Here is a 16,409-nt window from a genome sequence, read left to right as displayed (position 1 = left end):
TTGCTGTGTAATTTATTTTAACCTAACACTGTAATGGTGAGGATAGACTTCAAGGGTCCAGTCATTTTAAGCGGATCAGCTTTTATCTTCTAATCCCCACATTTTTATCTTTTTAAGCACGTCAGCCTTTCTAAATATTAACCAACATGCTAATAATGAACTCCATCCTGTTCTCAAACAATCTTCAAGGAGGCCTGTTAGTTTTAAAGGGATAGTCTGCTCAAAAATGGTGATGGATGAACTTGTCATTTTTATTTATTTTTTCTTGATCAGTGTAACTGTTTCTGAGTTTCATTGATGGAAATGAGTCCAATTCATTGGCCACTTCTGCCTGCTACAGACTCCAAAGCAATGGTGGCAAAAATAAAAAGTATACAGACTCTAAACTGTTGCTGTCTACACTGCTCCTGTGTTTCCTCAGCCTTTCTGGTTGTGAGCACAAATGGCTCAAATTAAAATTTTGTATGTATCATCTTTAAACTTCAAGTAATTACCAAAATTTGTGACCAGTCCAAACACTAATAAACTTATCTGCTGTTAGAAAAATTGTTTTATTTTTCACATAGTAAAACAACATACATGTACAAACTCCAGGAAGTAAGTCTCAGGTTATGTTATCACGACGGTGGAATGAAGGTGGCACTCCTATCGCAAAAACGACTGGCACTATCCATTTTTATATGGCTTTTTGTTCAAACATATTTTAATGACACCTTTTCCTATTGTAGTGAAAGTACTTTATAATGGCGATGACAATAAATTGCGCCTGTTATTTGATGGCGACAGATTTTTAGGCGATGAAGCGCTCAGATCAGCAACAATTCTTCCTGGAACATTTCAAACGCGATGGAACGGCCTCATCTTGATCCCCGTTCACAGGCTTGTTCCCATGGCAATAACGTCTTGCGGAAGATTGTCCATTGTTATGGGCCTGAAGCAGCCGAGTTGGGTGTAAAGGCCCAGCATCTTCTGATCACTCTGCCTCACTTCACAGAAGACTCCTTTAGAACCTGGAACATTGCAAAAAACACTGAAGTCATTTGCCAACCAGGAGTTTGAACGATAACGTTCATTCATATTTGCCTGTTTAAGCAGTGAAGAAATGAAAGACCCAAGTGGCAATAAATAACAAGCATTTAGAGAGTAGTGGTTGTAAAACAGCGTCACCTAGTTGAAAAAAAAACTCCTTGTGACAAAAGGTCAGTTTGCATAAAGTACATAAAAAACTACATCTGAAGACGGAGGATGTGACTTTGCAAAGCATAAAATTAGACTTGTGTGACCTTGTAAGCTTTGCACTGGGAATATTCTCTTCATTTGTTGACAAATATCCCATAAAAAACAATAAGCAAATGGCAGTTAAGTAATAATCAACACATTTAGATTTGACGTTTTTCTCACGTCAAACAGACAAAACTTGACGGTTTCGTCAAGAGGCACATGAAATGTTTTTGACACACGGAGTCCGGACCTACCGCTGCTCTTGACGGAGGACAACAGTTGGCCAATCATGCGCTTGGCTGGAGAGTCAGTGACCCGCGGCAGTACTTGCGCAGCGATGAGGGTGGGGAAGTTCTCCAGCACAGAATCGTTTACCGCCCTCTGGAGGAAGGAGGCACAAGAAGTGACGGACGTGGCACGAGAACTTCATCTCCTGGAGGCTCTGGAGAGCGTTGACATGGTGGATCCAGTTACCTGAACCTTGGCGGCGGCCTGTTTGGCATTAGGGAGGGCCAGAGCGTAGCCGCATACACCCGTCTCATCCTCCAGGACGAGGGCGCAGTCGGGGGAGGGGAGGATTTCACCTTCCAACAAGCTGCGAAAGGCAGAGTGCTGAGAAACACGCTGGCAAAGCGTATTTTACATAGTTTGTGGCCTCAAACGGGAAGTCATAATTACACCGCCGGAGAAAATCTGTCTTACCAGTCACAGAGAAGTGGAGGTTGCACTCCCAGGGGGACTTCCGCACTTTTGACCTCTCGGAAAATCCTTTGCACTTGCAACTGGGACCGGAAAAGGGGAAAAGAAAAACTATTTCATGGGAACAATTTATCAAAAAAAAAACCTCTGACAGAGTTTGAGGATTTGCCCCCCCCCTCCCCCCGCCCCCCCGACCTTGTCATCAGGACAGAACGGCCGGATGCAGTAGACCTCCGTCACGGGAGGAGATGTGAACAGGTCCCGGTTCCCGTGGCTCGGCAACATCCTCTGCAAGAGTCACAGCAGAAGCACTTCACCACACATGCGTTCAATGACGATTCTAGCAGAAGGTAGTTAACAGAGGGCTAAATATGCATTTGTGCAAGGTCACTCCACTGGAATGATAAAAAACGAACCAAAGATCTGTAAATGGGTCGAGTCTGGATCCATTAAGGGATAACCAGTGTGACTCAGTTCTGAGATTACCTGGAACTCTCCTGAGAGGCCTCCTCTGAAGGTCCAGGCTTCGGGATCGTTGTTCACTGGCTGGGCTGACAGTGGGCCGTGTCCTCCTACAGGCCGGCAAGCACAACATTTTAAAGGTTTTCACTCTTTTTGAAATGTACGACGGTGGACAATCCGATGGTCAGAGAGAAACTGTTACTTTTTTTGTTCATATATTTGCTCTAGTGTGTTTGTTGTCTGACAAGTCCTGTGGAGTGGTGCTGCCTTTAATTGCTTATAAGGATCATTGAGGCACTCTTTTCTCCTTTCTCTCTCCTTTCATCTTCAACTAAACCTGCTCTGCCAGACTTATTTTGGTCTGTTAATTTTTTTTTTTTTCAAATGGATATTAGTGATATTGTCACTTCAGTTGTATTAATTTTGACACCGAGTTTCCTGCTCTTTGGTGAGCTTGACTAAAACTGGGTACAAGAGTTTATTTATTGAGCTTTGCAGCCTTGTCAACACCCCTAGATGTAACAAGATAGACTGGTCTAACATTCATATTGTGCTAAATAAGACTGCAGAGTGAACAGAACATCCCTGCGTTCAGTGTCCTCAGCCTGGAAATTCACTGGCACGATGCAAAAGGTAAATGAAAGTCCGTCCAATCGCATCTTCTCCTCCTGCACTGTGCGCCAACCTGTGTCGAACCTTTAGTCAAAGACTTGCTTCTCCTCACCTAGGCCCTTCACGTAGGCCCGAGCCAGGCCGACCCCGGTCTTGATGTCACAGATGTAGTTGTAGAGGTCGTACAGAATGCTGCGGTTGGGCGCGTTGGACAGCCGGTTGAACATCTGCACCACCGCCTCGCACATGCCGTCGAACTGCTGCGCTCTGGAGCGCCACTCTGCCGTCTGAGGGGGAAAGTTGGGTCACCACACGAACAAACTGGGCGAGGAGAACGCCAGCGCAAGCCGGCGGGGGCGGCAGCACCTGGTCCGTGTCCGCGGAGGCCACCACGCTGTGGTTCTTCAGCCAGTCCAGCTCCTGCAGCATGGTCCTGGCCGTGGGCCCGTGTTCGTAGGGCAGGTAGAAGAGGTCCGACAGCAGGGTCAGGTCGTCAAGGGTGAGTGGTTCCGCCGTGTACAGCGGGTTCTCGTCAGTGCCGGGAACGTACGGGCTCTCCGCCATGTCGGTCTGCATGGGCTCCTCGTCTAGCGAATCCTTCTTCACGTGAGCTGGAAGAATTAAAAAAAAAGAGACTTTTTCAGCATGATTTAAAAAAAAAAAAAAATTTAATAAAAGTTTGAGTCACTCTACCTCCAGGTTGATCGGTGCTTTGAAAATCCTCTAACCAGTCGGTGAGGGCGAGGGTCAGCGCCTTCTGGGGGCTGTAGCAGGGCTCTGGCTCCTGCTCACCTGCTGATGTCATAGTGGGAAGTGACAGTTGCCCTCAGCCGAGAGGAAAACCAACAGCACGTTTCTGGCAACTCTAACTTTTAAGGTAGGTGTGAGTGCGGCTAGTTGTTGACGGTCTCTCTGCGTGATCCAGTGATGGAACTGGTGACTTGTCATTCACATACTCATATCACATCATTCACTTCCTCAGATATGGAAATGTGTATTTGGATCTTACTGTGGTTTCTATTATTGTAATGTATAATTTCACAGTTGTTACCTGTGCCTCCATCCCAGGGACTGCAGGTATGCAGAAGTTAGGAGCTAATGGTGATAAAAGTGATAAACCCCTGTATTTATTTCTTCATAACCTAGAGTCTCTAGCGCCTTGGTACATTAAAGGAAAAACATTAAAACACACACACACACACACACACACACACACACACACACACACACACACACACACACACACACACACACACACACACACACACACACACACACACACACCCATTTCCACGTCCCTCTGCCCTCCTTCTGCGCCGGCTTTACACCATGTGGCCAGTGTATGGATGGCCACAAAGTTGGGGTGGTACTCGCAGTTGGGGTTGGTGAGCACTCCGCTCAGTTTGGGAATCAGCTCGGTGGGCCGATCCTGAGCGGGAAAGAAACAAGCAGAGTTTTGGCCTGCGGGAGAGTCACAACGGGCGCAGAGACAAACAGTTATTTTCCACTTTACCTTGTAGGGTCCGAGGAACAGCCTTTGCAGGTCGTAGTCATTTGCGTGGATGTTGTCCCAGATGACTGGCGCCCTCTTCAGGACGGAGGATACCTCTTCTATAGACTCCACAGAGATTTTGTTGGACACCACCTTTGGACCTACATAACACAAACCGGTAAAGATGGAGGGAAATTTGCCCTTTCCCCCCCTTTTTTTTTTGTAAATACACGTGTGTAGATGCTGTGTTTTCTCACCAGTCCACAGAATGTCGATCCCAGGCAGCAGCTTCTCTCCCACCGTGTGCAGGTATGTGGACTGGGACACAGTGGGAGTGCAAAACGCAGCGCAGTAATCTTGAAGTTGCACGATGGCAACAAGAAAGACACAATGCAAAGGTGGTGTTTAGAGGACCAATCACGAGACTCTTTCCAGAAGAGGCAGCAGCAGGCGGCTCTCACCTGTGGGGCAGAACAGGAAGGTGGCGGGCTCTCCCAGGTGCCTGTACACTTCGTTGGTGATGTCTACCTGGGCGTGGGCGAAGGAGCTGAAGGCCTGTTTGTCGGCCGGACACATCTCCGCCTCGATGTCGTCGAACAGCAAAGAGAAGGAGCAGCAGCCAAACTCCTTCACCTGAGGCCAGAAAAGGGCAGAGCAGCAGAAAAAGGTTAAACTCCTTTTTACTTCACTGCTGCTGATTGATAAACTGAACCATTGCACCACAAACAGCAGGTGCACACAGCTCCAGTCTAATCACTTCTCTGCCATCCACCCTTCAGCTTCTGCTATGCAAACAGAAGTAGCGCAGGTGCTCAACTTCTTCCTCTTCTTCATATGCACAGGTATATTTGTCATCAGCTGATGTATCACAAGCTGTGTTGTCCCAACTTGATTGGCAGGACAACCATACAATGAGTTTAAAGTTTTGACTGTCAAAACTGTTTGTGTAATGTTTTTTTAAAAAAGGATGGGAGGGAGTGGCGTTGGGGGTCCTACCTGATCCAGTTTCTTCTTCAGCGTAGCCACCTCCCTGGGATTGGAGAAAGTGATGTCCAATCCAGGGGAGATGGCGTAGATGAACTCAATGCCATACCGTTTAGCCGCTGATATCAACGCAATGAGCTGTTCTGCAACAACAGAGCATCCTCGTTATAATGCAAAAAATGCCCACGTATACAATTTGCACTGAAAGGCTGTTGATGAAGCAGCTTATGTGCTACTGGAAACCCATAAAAACTCCCTCTGTTTTTGTTTTTTTTTCTTGCACACGCGATGACTTCCACTCGCTGCTCCAGGAGTGTGAAAGTAATCTGTGAGCGCACAAAGTTCACTGATAGCTTTGTTTTTGATGCGATGTGCGATGTGGTTCAAAAGCTCACCGAACGGAATTCATCCCTCATGATGTTGCGTTTACTTCAGCAGTCAAACAGTTTCAGGCAGGCCTGGCTGCTGCCACTCACTCACTCACTCACCTGCCTCCTCCTCGGTGTACAGATCCCTCCAGTACATCCTGTGTTTGTAGTCATCTTTGGGGGCGTACAGGTACGTGTTCAAACCCCACTTTTGTTCTCTGCACAAAACGCCGCAGGGTCCAAGAAGAAAGACAAAAAACAAAACAAAACAGGGACTTTATCAGGTGTTGCATGATGCAAAAACAAAAGAAAAGTTTAAGGTTTCACTTTGTGAGACAACAGGCAGGAATCAGGAGTGACACTGATTTAACACACACACACACACACACACACACACACACACACACACACACACACACACACACACACACACACACACACACACACACACACACCTTTGAAATAGCTCCGTTCTTTGCTCCATCGTCCACGGACGCCCATAAAATCCTTCATGAAGACATAGCCCGAGTTTACAAATACACCAAACAGACAATTCATATGCATCGCTATGACAACATTACCCAACAATCCCAATCACGTTTATCCGTAGAGCTGCGACGGAGTTCCGGGTTTGAGTTCCCCGGTCCCGGACCTGTCTGCTCACCTTCCACCACGCCGCTGATGAACCTCTTGTTCGCGGCCTGGCTCAGAGCCTCGGTACCGGCCGGTGCGGACATGGTTCTGGGCTCGGTGCTTAATAATAGGTGAGTGAGAGCTGCCTGTCGCGGTGCTTGCTGGCGCTAACGCGGCGCTGTTGTCATGCTTGTCTGTCTTTGTACAGCAGCGGGTCCTTCCCTTCCACTTCTTCCCCTTTTATCGCTCCGTCCTCGCACGCCTGCGCACTCCGGCCAGCCGCGGCCGCGGGCGGTCCAAGTCTATGAAAGGCTGAAGTTGTAGAACCGCAGAAGTAGTGTGAAACTGCGGGGGTTGGGGAGGGAGAGTCAGCACTGCGGTCAAGCCAACCGACAGTTCGAAAAAAGCAGTCGAGCCAGCAGGCACTCGCTTTTTGCTTGCTCCGTGTACACCAGGTATTACGGTAGTCGTTGTACTCAATGGGGAAACGAGATCGAATCGCTTTTCACTGTACTTGGTTTCAGATGAACATTATTGGAGAATTCCTAATTGTCACGCCATCATTCCACTTCAGGGTCATCCAAAAATGTACTCCTAATTCCTAATTCCTAATTGTCACTCCAGTACATTTTTGGATTATCTTTATTCTGAAACGCTCCATCAGAAATTTGTGAAATTCAGTGAGGGTGTTCCTGGGGTGGTGCACGAGCACCCTGAAGTGGAATACTGGAGTGACAATTAGGAATTCTCCAAATATTTTCAATTGAAATCAAGAATAATAAACATAAAAAGTGCACATTTTTGGATGAGCTTTATTCTGAAGTGCTACATCAGAATTTCCTGAAATTAAGTGAGTGTGTTCCTAGGGTTGTTAACTAGCACCCTGAAGTGGAATGATGGAGTGACAATTAGGAATTCTCGAAAAAATTTCATCTGAAATCAAGAATAATAAACATAAGAAATGCACATTTTTGGATGAGCTTTATTCTGAAATGCCACATCAGAATTTCCTGAAATTCAGTGAGGGTGTTCCTGGGGTCGTGCACTAGCACCCTGAAGTGGAATACTAGAGTGACAATTAGGAATTCTCCAAATATTTTCAATTGAAATCACGAATTATCAACATAAAAAGTGCACATTTTTGGATGAGCTTTATTTTGAAATACTACATCAGAAATTGCTGAAATTCAGTGAGGGTGTTCCTGGCGTGGTGCACGAGCACCCTGAAGTGGAATACTGGCCTGACAATTAGGAATTCTCCAATAATGTTCATCTGAAACCAAGTACAGAGACAAGCGATTCGATCTCGTTTCCCCATTGAGTACAATGACTACCGTAATACCTGGTGTACACGGAGCAAGCAAAAAGCGAGTGCCTGCTGGCTCGACCGTCTGTCGGTTGGCTTGACCGCAGTGAGTCAGCAGCGGTGCTACCCTGCTTGTGATGATGACAATAGTTCACTTGAAGATTTCACACCAGACGCACGCTGACCGGACCTGCGTCCTGAACTACTGGTCGTACATCTTCAAGGGACAGTGACCCCCTAAATTTAAAGAAACAGTAGCGCCGAGAGCGATAAGAAGTAAGACAAAGCCATGCATTTTAAATACAGGCTCCTGATCTAATCTGCCGACACTTCGTTACTGTAGTAGATTTTGCAGTCTTATGTACTTAAAATTTAACTAGGTATTTATTTTTCTGACGAATTTTTACCATTACTCTCTACATTTATACACAAATATCAGTACTTTCTACACCATACATTGTACAGAAAAAAAAACAAAAACCGTTTACCTTTACATTTAGGAGTATCAAAAATACATCTCATATGCTCATATCTTAGTAAACTTATAATACTAATTTTCAGCTTTATCACTTAAGTGCCACTGCCCTCAATCCTTATAAAATATATTAGTTAATCAGTCTAACATCACCCGGAAGTTATTCAAAGATGACAAAAAAATATATCAATAGCCGCTCCATTAACAAAACCATAATAAATGTTGGCTTAAATCGTTATTTTGAATCAAAGAAAACCCCCAAACTTGGTTTGAATGTTTTTATTAGCAAAAATAGGAATTTTATTAGTGTGTTGAAAAGCAAAATACATGTGTTCACGTAATAAACATTAATTGTAGGTTGTTAATTCAAATGGGACATATAAACCAACCAACCACATCACCAAACACAAAAAATCTGTAATCATGACAGAAGTAATAACATGCAAAGCTAACAAACGAGTGCTACATATAAAAGAGTCATCTCTCATCTCTGTTCCGTTCAGGTCCGGGTCTAGTCGTCCCGCTGCGACATCTGCTACGTGTTCATTCCATTCTGTGCCTGTTTCAGCAGCTGATCGAAGTCAAGGTCCTCATATTTGCTTCTGACAGGAGCCAAGTCGGTGTCTTTGTTCGCATCTAGGAAGACACACACTTACTGTTGGCTTAAAGTACTCAAAAAGTCAACACAGAGTAATTCATGTTTCAATAATTTTTTTTCCCAATTTGCACATTAACAGGAGCCCAAAACTTACGAGGCACTAAACCTCTTGGTATGACATTTTGTTTCGTATGCAAAACACAACAAGCGCTGACAAACACTGCACACTTGCTTTAGACTTTTTTTCCAATCTTACCGAGGTCAGCATAATCCGAGTTACAGAACTGTCTCCTTCCACCAAAGCACAGGTCAAAGGGCAGCTCGTCGGGTCGCCGCAGCTTGCTGGCGTTGTCGATGGCTGCAAAGGCGTCGTTCATGTCGTAGAAGGTGACAAAGGCATAGTGGTCGCTGTGGAAAGCGGACACCGCTCCGTTAACAAACACACTCTTCAGGTATTTAAGCGATCCCATTCAATAACAGAGATGTGTAAGCTGACCCTCTTTCTCTGAAGTGCAGCGACACGCATTCCACCTCCCCAAACTGAGAGAAGCGTTCCCTCAGCTCGTCGTGTGTCATGGACCTGCAGATGCGACCGACGTAGACCACCCGGCGCTCGTCCTGGAACGTTTTTACAATCAGTCAGCGGCTCAAAACGGAAGAGGAAAACAAGACTGACGTGTCTGGTAATCTTCTACTCACGATGGCTTTAAGTTTCTGGATCCTGAGCTCGTGCTCCCTTCTCAGCCTCCTCGACTTTCTGCTGCTGTGGGGTTGGCCAGTTGAAAAGGAAAATCAATTTAACACCTGGAAAGACTCGCGTGTTTTACTTCATTACTCAAACTTGCATCTTTAACTGACTTGTAAACGTCTCTCCACTTGTTGAGGTTATTGTTGGCAGGCGGCGATCGAGATCTGGAGGAGGACCAGGACCGGGAGCGGGACCTGGACCTGCTGCATCTCCTTCTGGAGCAGGGCCACCTGTAGCTCTGCGGCGGGGACTGAGACACGGAGCGAGAAGGGGAAGACGAACAGGAACTGCTCTCTGAGTGTTTGTGCCGCCGCCTGCAAGATGGAAGAAAGAAAGATTACACAGGTGCACGTCCCAAAGGATGAACCCACACACTGACTTTTGAAATAATATATTTGCCTTTTGGGTGACGGAGAGCAGGAGGACGAAGAGGGGGAGGATGAGGAGTAGGAGCTGGAGCTGGAGTCGGAGCAGGGAGACCTTCTCCGATACCTCCTGCAGTCTCTCCCCCTGGCAGGTGGCGAGGGGAGGGCACACGGGACCACCTGGTGGTCAGCAGCCGGTATGCACGTGGGCTCTGTGTCCACGCTGTGCAAAATGGATGGGAGCGTATCTGCAGGGGGCGCTGTCTCCTCAGATACAGACGTGGCGATGGAGGCGGCGTCTTCTTCGGGGGGATTTGCCCGTTTGCATTCTGAGTCATTCATGATTGGCGGGGATCCCTCAACTTTGGAACTGTCTTTGCTTGTAGGAAAATGGTCCGCAGGTGCACAGTAGTCGTGATCGGAAGAAACTGAGGTATAGAGATGAGGGGAAGCGAGAGCATTGGGGACTTCTGACAGGCTGACGAGTGTCTTCCTGGGTGGAAGAGGACGGGGGTCGATTATCTGAATGGCCTTGGACGGGAAATTTTTACGCCTCGCCGACGGTGCATCCTGTTGCGTGCCGAGGATGACTTCCTTGCCCAGGGGCTCGGGGACTGGCACTGCGTCTGATGTCAGAAGATCAGACGAATCTCTGAGAGTGTGAGGAGTCCCGGGTGTCTCTGATGATGAGGGAAGTGAAGCTTGTTGCGCGGAGGTCTCTGTTCCCGTCTGTTTAGCTGAAAGGACAAAGAATGAAACGGGAGTTTACACAACTGTGACGTCTCTCAGTAGCTCCTTCAGCAACTGCTGCGTCCAGGTCCTCAAGTCCCATCAAGACTGTTCAACACCACCAACAAAACAACTAGCAGTGCACCTTATAGAATTATTACAATCAGTGAATTTGTCCAACAAGGACCAATAAAAGCATCTGAAAACCCACCTTGTGTTTCCTCAAACTGCTCCAGCAGGCTGGTGAGATCAGCCGCTTCAATACCTGATGCCAAACAGGCAGACAAACAAACAGGTGTGAGAACGAGCTCAGTAAACAGGTTTAGCAGAGGCATTCCGATCAGTGGTTTAATCACGATCGCTGACTTACCTGAGACAGCTGGTGAGGGCAGCGGTCGCTCTGACGGGGTTTGAGCTTGGAGAGCTTCCACCAGTTGCTCACTTGGTAACGAAGCGTTGAAATGAGTTGCAGTCGGAGCGTCCTGGGAAGATGCGACGTCGTCCTGGTTTCCAGGTGGCATCTCCCCACTTGTTCCTGAGAGATGCGTCTGCAGCTCTGCTGGACCTAAAGTCTGGTCCTCACACGCTGAAGATGTCTGACTCAGCGGCACGGGGAGCAGGACAGGATTTGGTGGATCGCTGCTGATCATCACTGCTGCCGCTGTTGCTTTTGCTGGACTCACTTTGCCTTCAGGTGCAAGAGGACGCTCTGCTGCAGCGCCAGCTAGTGGCCGAGCAGGGGAAGAAGGAGCTTTTGATTCAGTTCTTGGCCGTTTGCCGTACTTGGCAGGAGTGTCAGGTTTGGCCTCCGAGGGGCGTGGCCTAGCGGAGGTGGGACGGCTCACGTGATCTGGAGTTGCGGACCTCCAGACAGCTGCGCCGCTCGCCTGTGATGGCTTTGGCCTGCTGGTGCCCAGTTTCTGGCCCTGCGAGCAGAGGATGGGGGTCAGCTCCCGGGGTGCCTCAGGAACCGACGGCCATTTGGTGGTGTAGTTCCCCTGTTTCTCCACCAGGGGCTGCCTCTCTTGCCGCAGCTGTCGGTACTGCTGAAGGCTGAGCGCTTTGGTTTTTGTTGGGCTTTTTGGCGGTGCGATCTCTGCCTCGCTTCCTTTCATTTCAGGCGGGGAGTCGGGTGAATTGCAGAGCGCCGGCGCACTCGTCGCCTCACCCGCGTGGCTGCTCGTCACAGTCTCATCAAAAGAAGCCACTTCAACAGGGCCAAAGCTCACCCTTTTCCTCTCCTTGCTTGATTTGCTTTTGAGCAGCGCACTCTTCAAGTGTTTGCTCGAGTCTGCTCTCCTCTCTGGATCCTCAGCCTCCTTCTCCGTTACTTCATCATCAGACACAACGTTTATCTCCTCATCGCTCCCTTCTGTGGGTCGCTCGTATTTCCACACCTCTTCCTGGGAGAAAAATGCGTGATTTTTCCTCGATTTGGCCCCTTCCTCATTCACATGCAGCTTCAGACAATACGGGTGCATGAGCTTCACTAGGTTGACGAGTGAAGCCGAGGTGAAGACCTCCAATTCAGACTCTAGTTTCTTGGTCCTGGCGTTGAATGATACCGGAATGCTGTTTTTCTCTGTTCTGTTTTCAGCTTGATTTTCCTCTTTTACAGGGAAAGTCTCACTGGCTGATCTCAACCCTAGCATGTTAGCAACAGGTGGTTCCTACAGAGGGGAGACAAGGGAACACGGTGATCATTTTCAGACTCTGAACAGAAGCTAATTGAAATCGTCTTCATGCATTCTAATGAATTTAGAGGCTCGTGTTATTCTCCATCATACACTCACCCCTGAGATGTTTCTGGGCTCTTGGTGTACAAGAAGTTTAGTGTCTGGGAGGGTGTCAAAGGGCGAAAGAGTCAAGTCGTCATCCCCCACACTGTCCAACATCTCTGTCAGAGCGGATAGCAACTTCTCACTGTCTTCTTCCACTCCACCCCTTCCCTAAAAATGAGCATATAAAAATCCAGATTTAATCATTAAGGCAAATTTCATAATTCAACTATAACGCCTAAAGCCCTGGGCTGCTCCCAGAGACGTTCAATGTGTATTTCACAGACAGTATGTGCTTTGTACCTCTGATGGAACAGGGGTGTCTTCAAAAATAGCCAGGATTGACTGGTCCATGTAGGCCTGCGTGTCTTCTCCACCGCCGTCCATGTTGCGTCTAGAGACACAGAGAACGCAAACATTGGTAAATGGGAAGCAAACACTGTGACTTTCATAAGATTATCGACTGGTGGCTAATGTTAAAGGGAGCTCCAAGCACTGCTGATGTATTTGTCAATCACTGCTCATGTATGACAGAATGGTTGCATATTTAAGTTATTATGAGTCTGTGATCTTCTGTTATGAGTTATGTCAAGAAATTTGGAATTCACCGGTTAGACCTAAAATGTTGCTCCAAAATGCTCCAAAACCTACTTTGTCGAGCTTTAATTTGCATGCACATTTGGGATTTTGACTACTGCTAATATTATTGAGCAGGGTGATTAATAACCCATCCATAAAATATACTTTTTGTCTCATATTACATTTGAACTTTTCATTTTATATTCATTCATTCATTTGCATTAAAAAAAAAAAAAAAAAAAAAAAAAAAAACCCTCGTGTGTACTCGTTTTTTTTGCCACTGTAGGTCTTCTTGTACATCGCAAATAAGATCTGTGAATGAGCTGTTGCTGTATTTTAGTGCATTGAAACTATGAATGTCTTTTTTAATAAAGTATTCAAATTATGTTTGAGTTTCCGATTCAGATCCTCTTTTACGAAATGTGAGAAGTGGGATAGATATATTGCTGACGATCACTAGCAGGGGTGACAGGAAGCAGGTAAGCGCAGCCTGCAGGTCTTCCGCTCCGGTGCAGGGCAGCAAGGGGTTTGGTCTGTCTGTCTCGCTCTCTCTCACTCACACGGGGCGAATTTATTTATTTATTTCCACCTCTAATGAGTCAAATTCAACAGTTTAAAACCCCACAACCGCTTGTGACGCGACACAAAGCGTGACACAATGAAGCCAGTGACAGCTTTCATGAAATTGGCGATTTCCTCTCGACCAGCCGCTTAGCCGGACGTGGCTGAGGGAGCAGTGGTCTCATCAGAACATCATGTACCCCGGAGACAGCGAGCCCAACTCCCTTCCTGTTCGCCGCCTTACGTAAAAAAACAAAAACAAAACAACAACAACATTTGACTGGCTACAATGCGATAATCAAGAAAAACACGCGAGTGTTATCACATAGATCGTCTCTCGTCTGTTTCCGTCTGAATGAAGAGCCGCTGCACGGGCGCAGCGGACTCCCCTGTCTGGCCACGACTGCTAGCGTACTGCCGCGTTTGAGCCACGTGTCGCCATGCATGCGCGCATGCGGTGGTCTCGCGAGCCGGTCGAAATCTCGAGTTAAACCCCAGCGAGCTGGCCCGAGTTGGGCTACTTCCGTGCCAGGCTGGTTTAGATAGACAAAGCGGTACCTCACAGCGAGTGCAGTCCGACACAAAGTCACCGTTGCCGGCATTTAAATCGACGACATCCCCTTCACAGCGCCGCCATCTTGCCGCTCCACATGGCCCGGCTGGCAGGAGAAGCAGTCAGCAGGGCTGGGGAGCGGGGACACGTGGTCACCGCGTGGCCGCGCACGTAGAGCGCTGGCCTGGGATCAGATTCTCACAACTGCCCGAGAGTGAGTAGGCCAGCAGTAGACCTGCAGAAATCAGGTCCAGAGTCTGCTCAGCTAAATACAAGTTTTTAGTTTATGTTTTAGTAAAAATTATTCAGTGAATATTATGCTTTTATTTAAACAGTTCATGACGAAATCTATCATATGTTCATTAATTCATCCATTCATCTTCACGCCTCCCCCACATAGTTTTTTTTTTTCCTTAAGCACCTGAAAAACGTTTATATATGATAAGATAATATAGTATATAGTATTTTACAGACTATATTATCACTGCGTATATGTCAGATAAGAAGGCACGTGGGATCCTTACATTTACTTAGAGTTTTTTGTTCATGTGTATTATTTCTTTAAATTATTCCCAGTTATGTCAAAAAGCGACATCTAGCGATCGAATGAGAAAACTACACTCTTGGCTGGCTTGAACGCAGTATTTTACACTACAACGGGTTGGACTTTTTGTATGCGTGTATAAATGCATTTTTATTCTTTACCCTTTCCTTTATCAGTTGCCTTTTCCCGGAGTGTGTCAATGGTGAGACCTAGTGAAAAATCTGCGGAAGACCGTTCTCGCCGCTCTACTCAAAGTGGACTTGATAATTTGCTTGGATACGTTTTTTTCCCTTTATGGACAGCAGCTCTAATAAAGAGTGCTGTAAACGTGTAACCGGGAGTCATCTTCAGGCGGTAAATAGCACTTAGTAAGATTTTCTAATTTACCCCAAATCCCCAGTAGGTTTGTGTGTTAATTACAGAGGATATCATAAAAATACAGTTGCAGTGATCCGTATATTAAATCCACAGTAATTATATCATGGAACGATTATATCTCTGATTAATCCTATGGGTCCATCTATCTCTGTCCAACAGTGTCTCACACTAGCAGTAAATGTTAGTAGGTTTGCGTGAGTGTTAGTGTCTCTTGGCCAAGAGACTCTTGGCCAAGTTATTTATTTCTTATTATCATTATCATCATTATTTAGTTTTGAAACAGCATTGACTAAGATCTACATTCAAATCCTTTTCAAACTGTGTTTAAGTTTTGGCATGTACTATATCAAGGTGGTTGATGACATACATGACCTGATCCTGTCGATCACTTCAGGATTGATGTGGTGTTAAATTAATGCTGCCTCAAGGGTGTTGAAGAACGGTCCCGATCCCCAATGCGATCCAATGATTAACGCAACAATCGGAACCAGCCTTTTTATTGACCTTTGCTCACTTACAATTGCATCCAAGCTACTTCAGACCTATTTTTGCGCTGACATGCACCCTTCACTGGAAAATTACACAAAGACTTTTGGGTGTTTAATTGCATTAGCATATTCAAACAGCGGCAAACTGTTTTCCTCGCGTCTCTCCCTTGTAGTTACCATTGCGTCGGCCTGTTCTCGAAGCTAAAGCAATGCATAGGTAGTCCCGTCGCACACCTTCACAGCAGAAGGCGTGAAGGCTTGTCTTTTTGTAATTAATGTGGTCCAACTAGTGTGACCGCAAACTGACGTCTCATTTGTTTCTTTCTACCGTGGATTCAGTCACACCTTGCGCATAGAGGTCAAGTGAAACGTTTCTGCCTCTGCTCACGTTTCCAAAAATCATTACAAAAAACGTAGCATCAAGTGTGCAACTGAGAGGCCTTATGCACAAAAGAACAGCTAGAGTGTTTAATTGCATTAGCATAGTCAGAACAGCAGCAAAATGTTTTGCACACATCTACCCTTCTACCTGCTAATGCATTATTTAGCAGTGGTGCAGAGGCTGTTGCATCACACATCTGCTCTGCAGGAGGTGTGAATGTGGCCAAACCTGTGGGACTTTGCTAACTGACATCTCGTCTGTTGCTTCCCATCATACACACCCTGCGTATTGAAGGTCAACTGTTCAACTCAAACAGTTCTGTCTCTGTTTGCAGATTACCAAAAAAAAATCCACCATACTCTAAAGAGATTTTAACAAGATTATGTCATGACTCGCTTGGGTTTTATGGAGCGTATTAGGTAAATTTCCCTCATCGAGACAAAGCTACACTTGT

At 46.5% G+C, this 16,409-nt stretch overlaps 2 protein-coding genes across 6 annotated transcripts; both read right to left on the bottom strand.

The window, feature by feature from the left end:
* Positions 1-537: 537 nt before the first annotated feature.
* ogal (O-GlcNAcase like) lies at positions 538-6,861 on the bottom strand. 3 transcript variants are annotated; one of them, XM_076039296.1, is made up of 17 exons: positions 6,503-6,860; positions 6,294-6,345; positions 5,959-6,056; positions 5,483-5,613; positions 4,948-5,119; positions 4,744-4,842; positions 4,508-4,647; positions 4,279-4,423; positions 3,688-3,789; positions 3,361-3,605; positions 3,107-3,281; positions 2,407-2,492; positions 2,116-2,208; positions 1,924-2,003; positions 1,696-1,816; positions 1,476-1,602; positions 538-1,010 (listed from the first exon to the last, which is right to left on the bottom strand). In XM_076039296.1, exons 1-17 carry the CDS (start codon positions 6,573-6,575, stop codon positions 874-876), a joined length of 2,076 nt encoding a protein of 691 aa, XP_075895411.1. In that variant the 5' UTR covers positions 6,576-6,860; the 3' UTR covers positions 538-873. The 3 variants fall into 3 exon arrangements, 2 of the variants coding, with proteins under 2 accessions (XP_075895411.1, XP_075895420.1); XM_076039305.1 differs by having other exon boundaries at positions 3,688-3,786; XR_012928430.1 differs by having other exon boundaries at positions 989-1,010; positions 1,696-1,845; positions 6,503-6,861.
* Positions 6,862-8,516: 1,655 nt separating this feature from the next.
* On the bottom strand, positions 8,517-14,307 carry LOC142897107 (uncharacterized). Of its 3 annotated transcripts, none has more exons than XM_076039185.1 (11): positions 14,169-14,307; positions 12,774-12,864; positions 12,486-12,641; positions 11,063-12,362; positions 10,904-10,957; positions 9,998-10,700; positions 9,709-9,912; positions 9,550-9,613; positions 9,347-9,468; positions 9,107-9,258; positions 8,517-8,888 (listed from the first exon to the last, which is right to left on the bottom strand). In XM_076039185.1, exons 1-11 carry the CDS (start codon positions 14,210-14,212, stop codon positions 8,788-8,790), a joined length of 2,991 nt encoding a protein of 996 aa, XP_075895300.1. In that variant the 5' UTR covers positions 14,213-14,307; the 3' UTR covers positions 8,517-8,787. The 3 variants fall into 3 exon arrangements, with proteins under 3 accessions (XP_075895300.1, XP_075895309.1, XP_075895317.1); XM_076039194.1 differs by having other exon boundaries at positions 9,550-9,610; XM_076039202.1 differs by having other exon boundaries at positions 14,174-14,290.
* Between the last annotated feature and the right edge of the window lie 2,102 nt (positions 14,308-16,409).

Source organism: Nelusetta ayraudi, unplaced genomic scaffold (assembly GCF_046127955.1).
Source record: "Nelusetta ayraudi isolate G7.1 ecotype Tasmania unplaced genomic scaffold, CSIRO-AGI_Nayr_v1 ptg000004l, whole genome shotgun sequence".
NCBI lineage: Eukaryota > Metazoa > Chordata > Actinopteri > Tetraodontiformes > Monacanthidae > Nelusetta > Nelusetta ayraudi.
This window is presented reverse-complemented; position numbering and strand designations above follow the sequence as displayed.

Bases quoted from the DNA above. Each gene is read 5' to 3' on its own strand.
- ogal (XM_076039296.1), bottom strand. From the start codon at position 6,575: ATGTCCGCACCGGCCGGTACCGAGGCTCTGAGCCAGGCCGCGAACAAG. The intron at 6,057-6,293 runs GTGTGTGTGTGT...CGTTTTGTGCAG, and splicing joins AGAACGGAGCTATTTCAAAG to AGAACAAAAGTGGGGTTTGA. The intron at 3,790-4,278 runs GTGTGTGTGTGT...CTATGACATCAG, and splicing joins GCAGAGGGACGTGGAAATGG to CAGGTGAGCAGGAGCCAGAG.
- LOC142897107 (XM_076039185.1), bottom strand. From the start codon at position 14,212: ATGCCGGCAACGGTGACTTTGTGTCGGACTGCACTCGCTGTGAG. The intron at 12,865-14,168 runs GTACCGCTTTGT...CTGTGTCTCTAG, and splicing joins CGGACTGCACTCGCTGTGAG to ACGCAACATGGACGGCGGTG. The intron at 10,701-10,903 runs GTGGGTTTTCAG...TTGTCCTTTCAG, and splicing joins GCAGTTTGAGGAAACACAAG to CTAAACAGACGGGAACAGAG.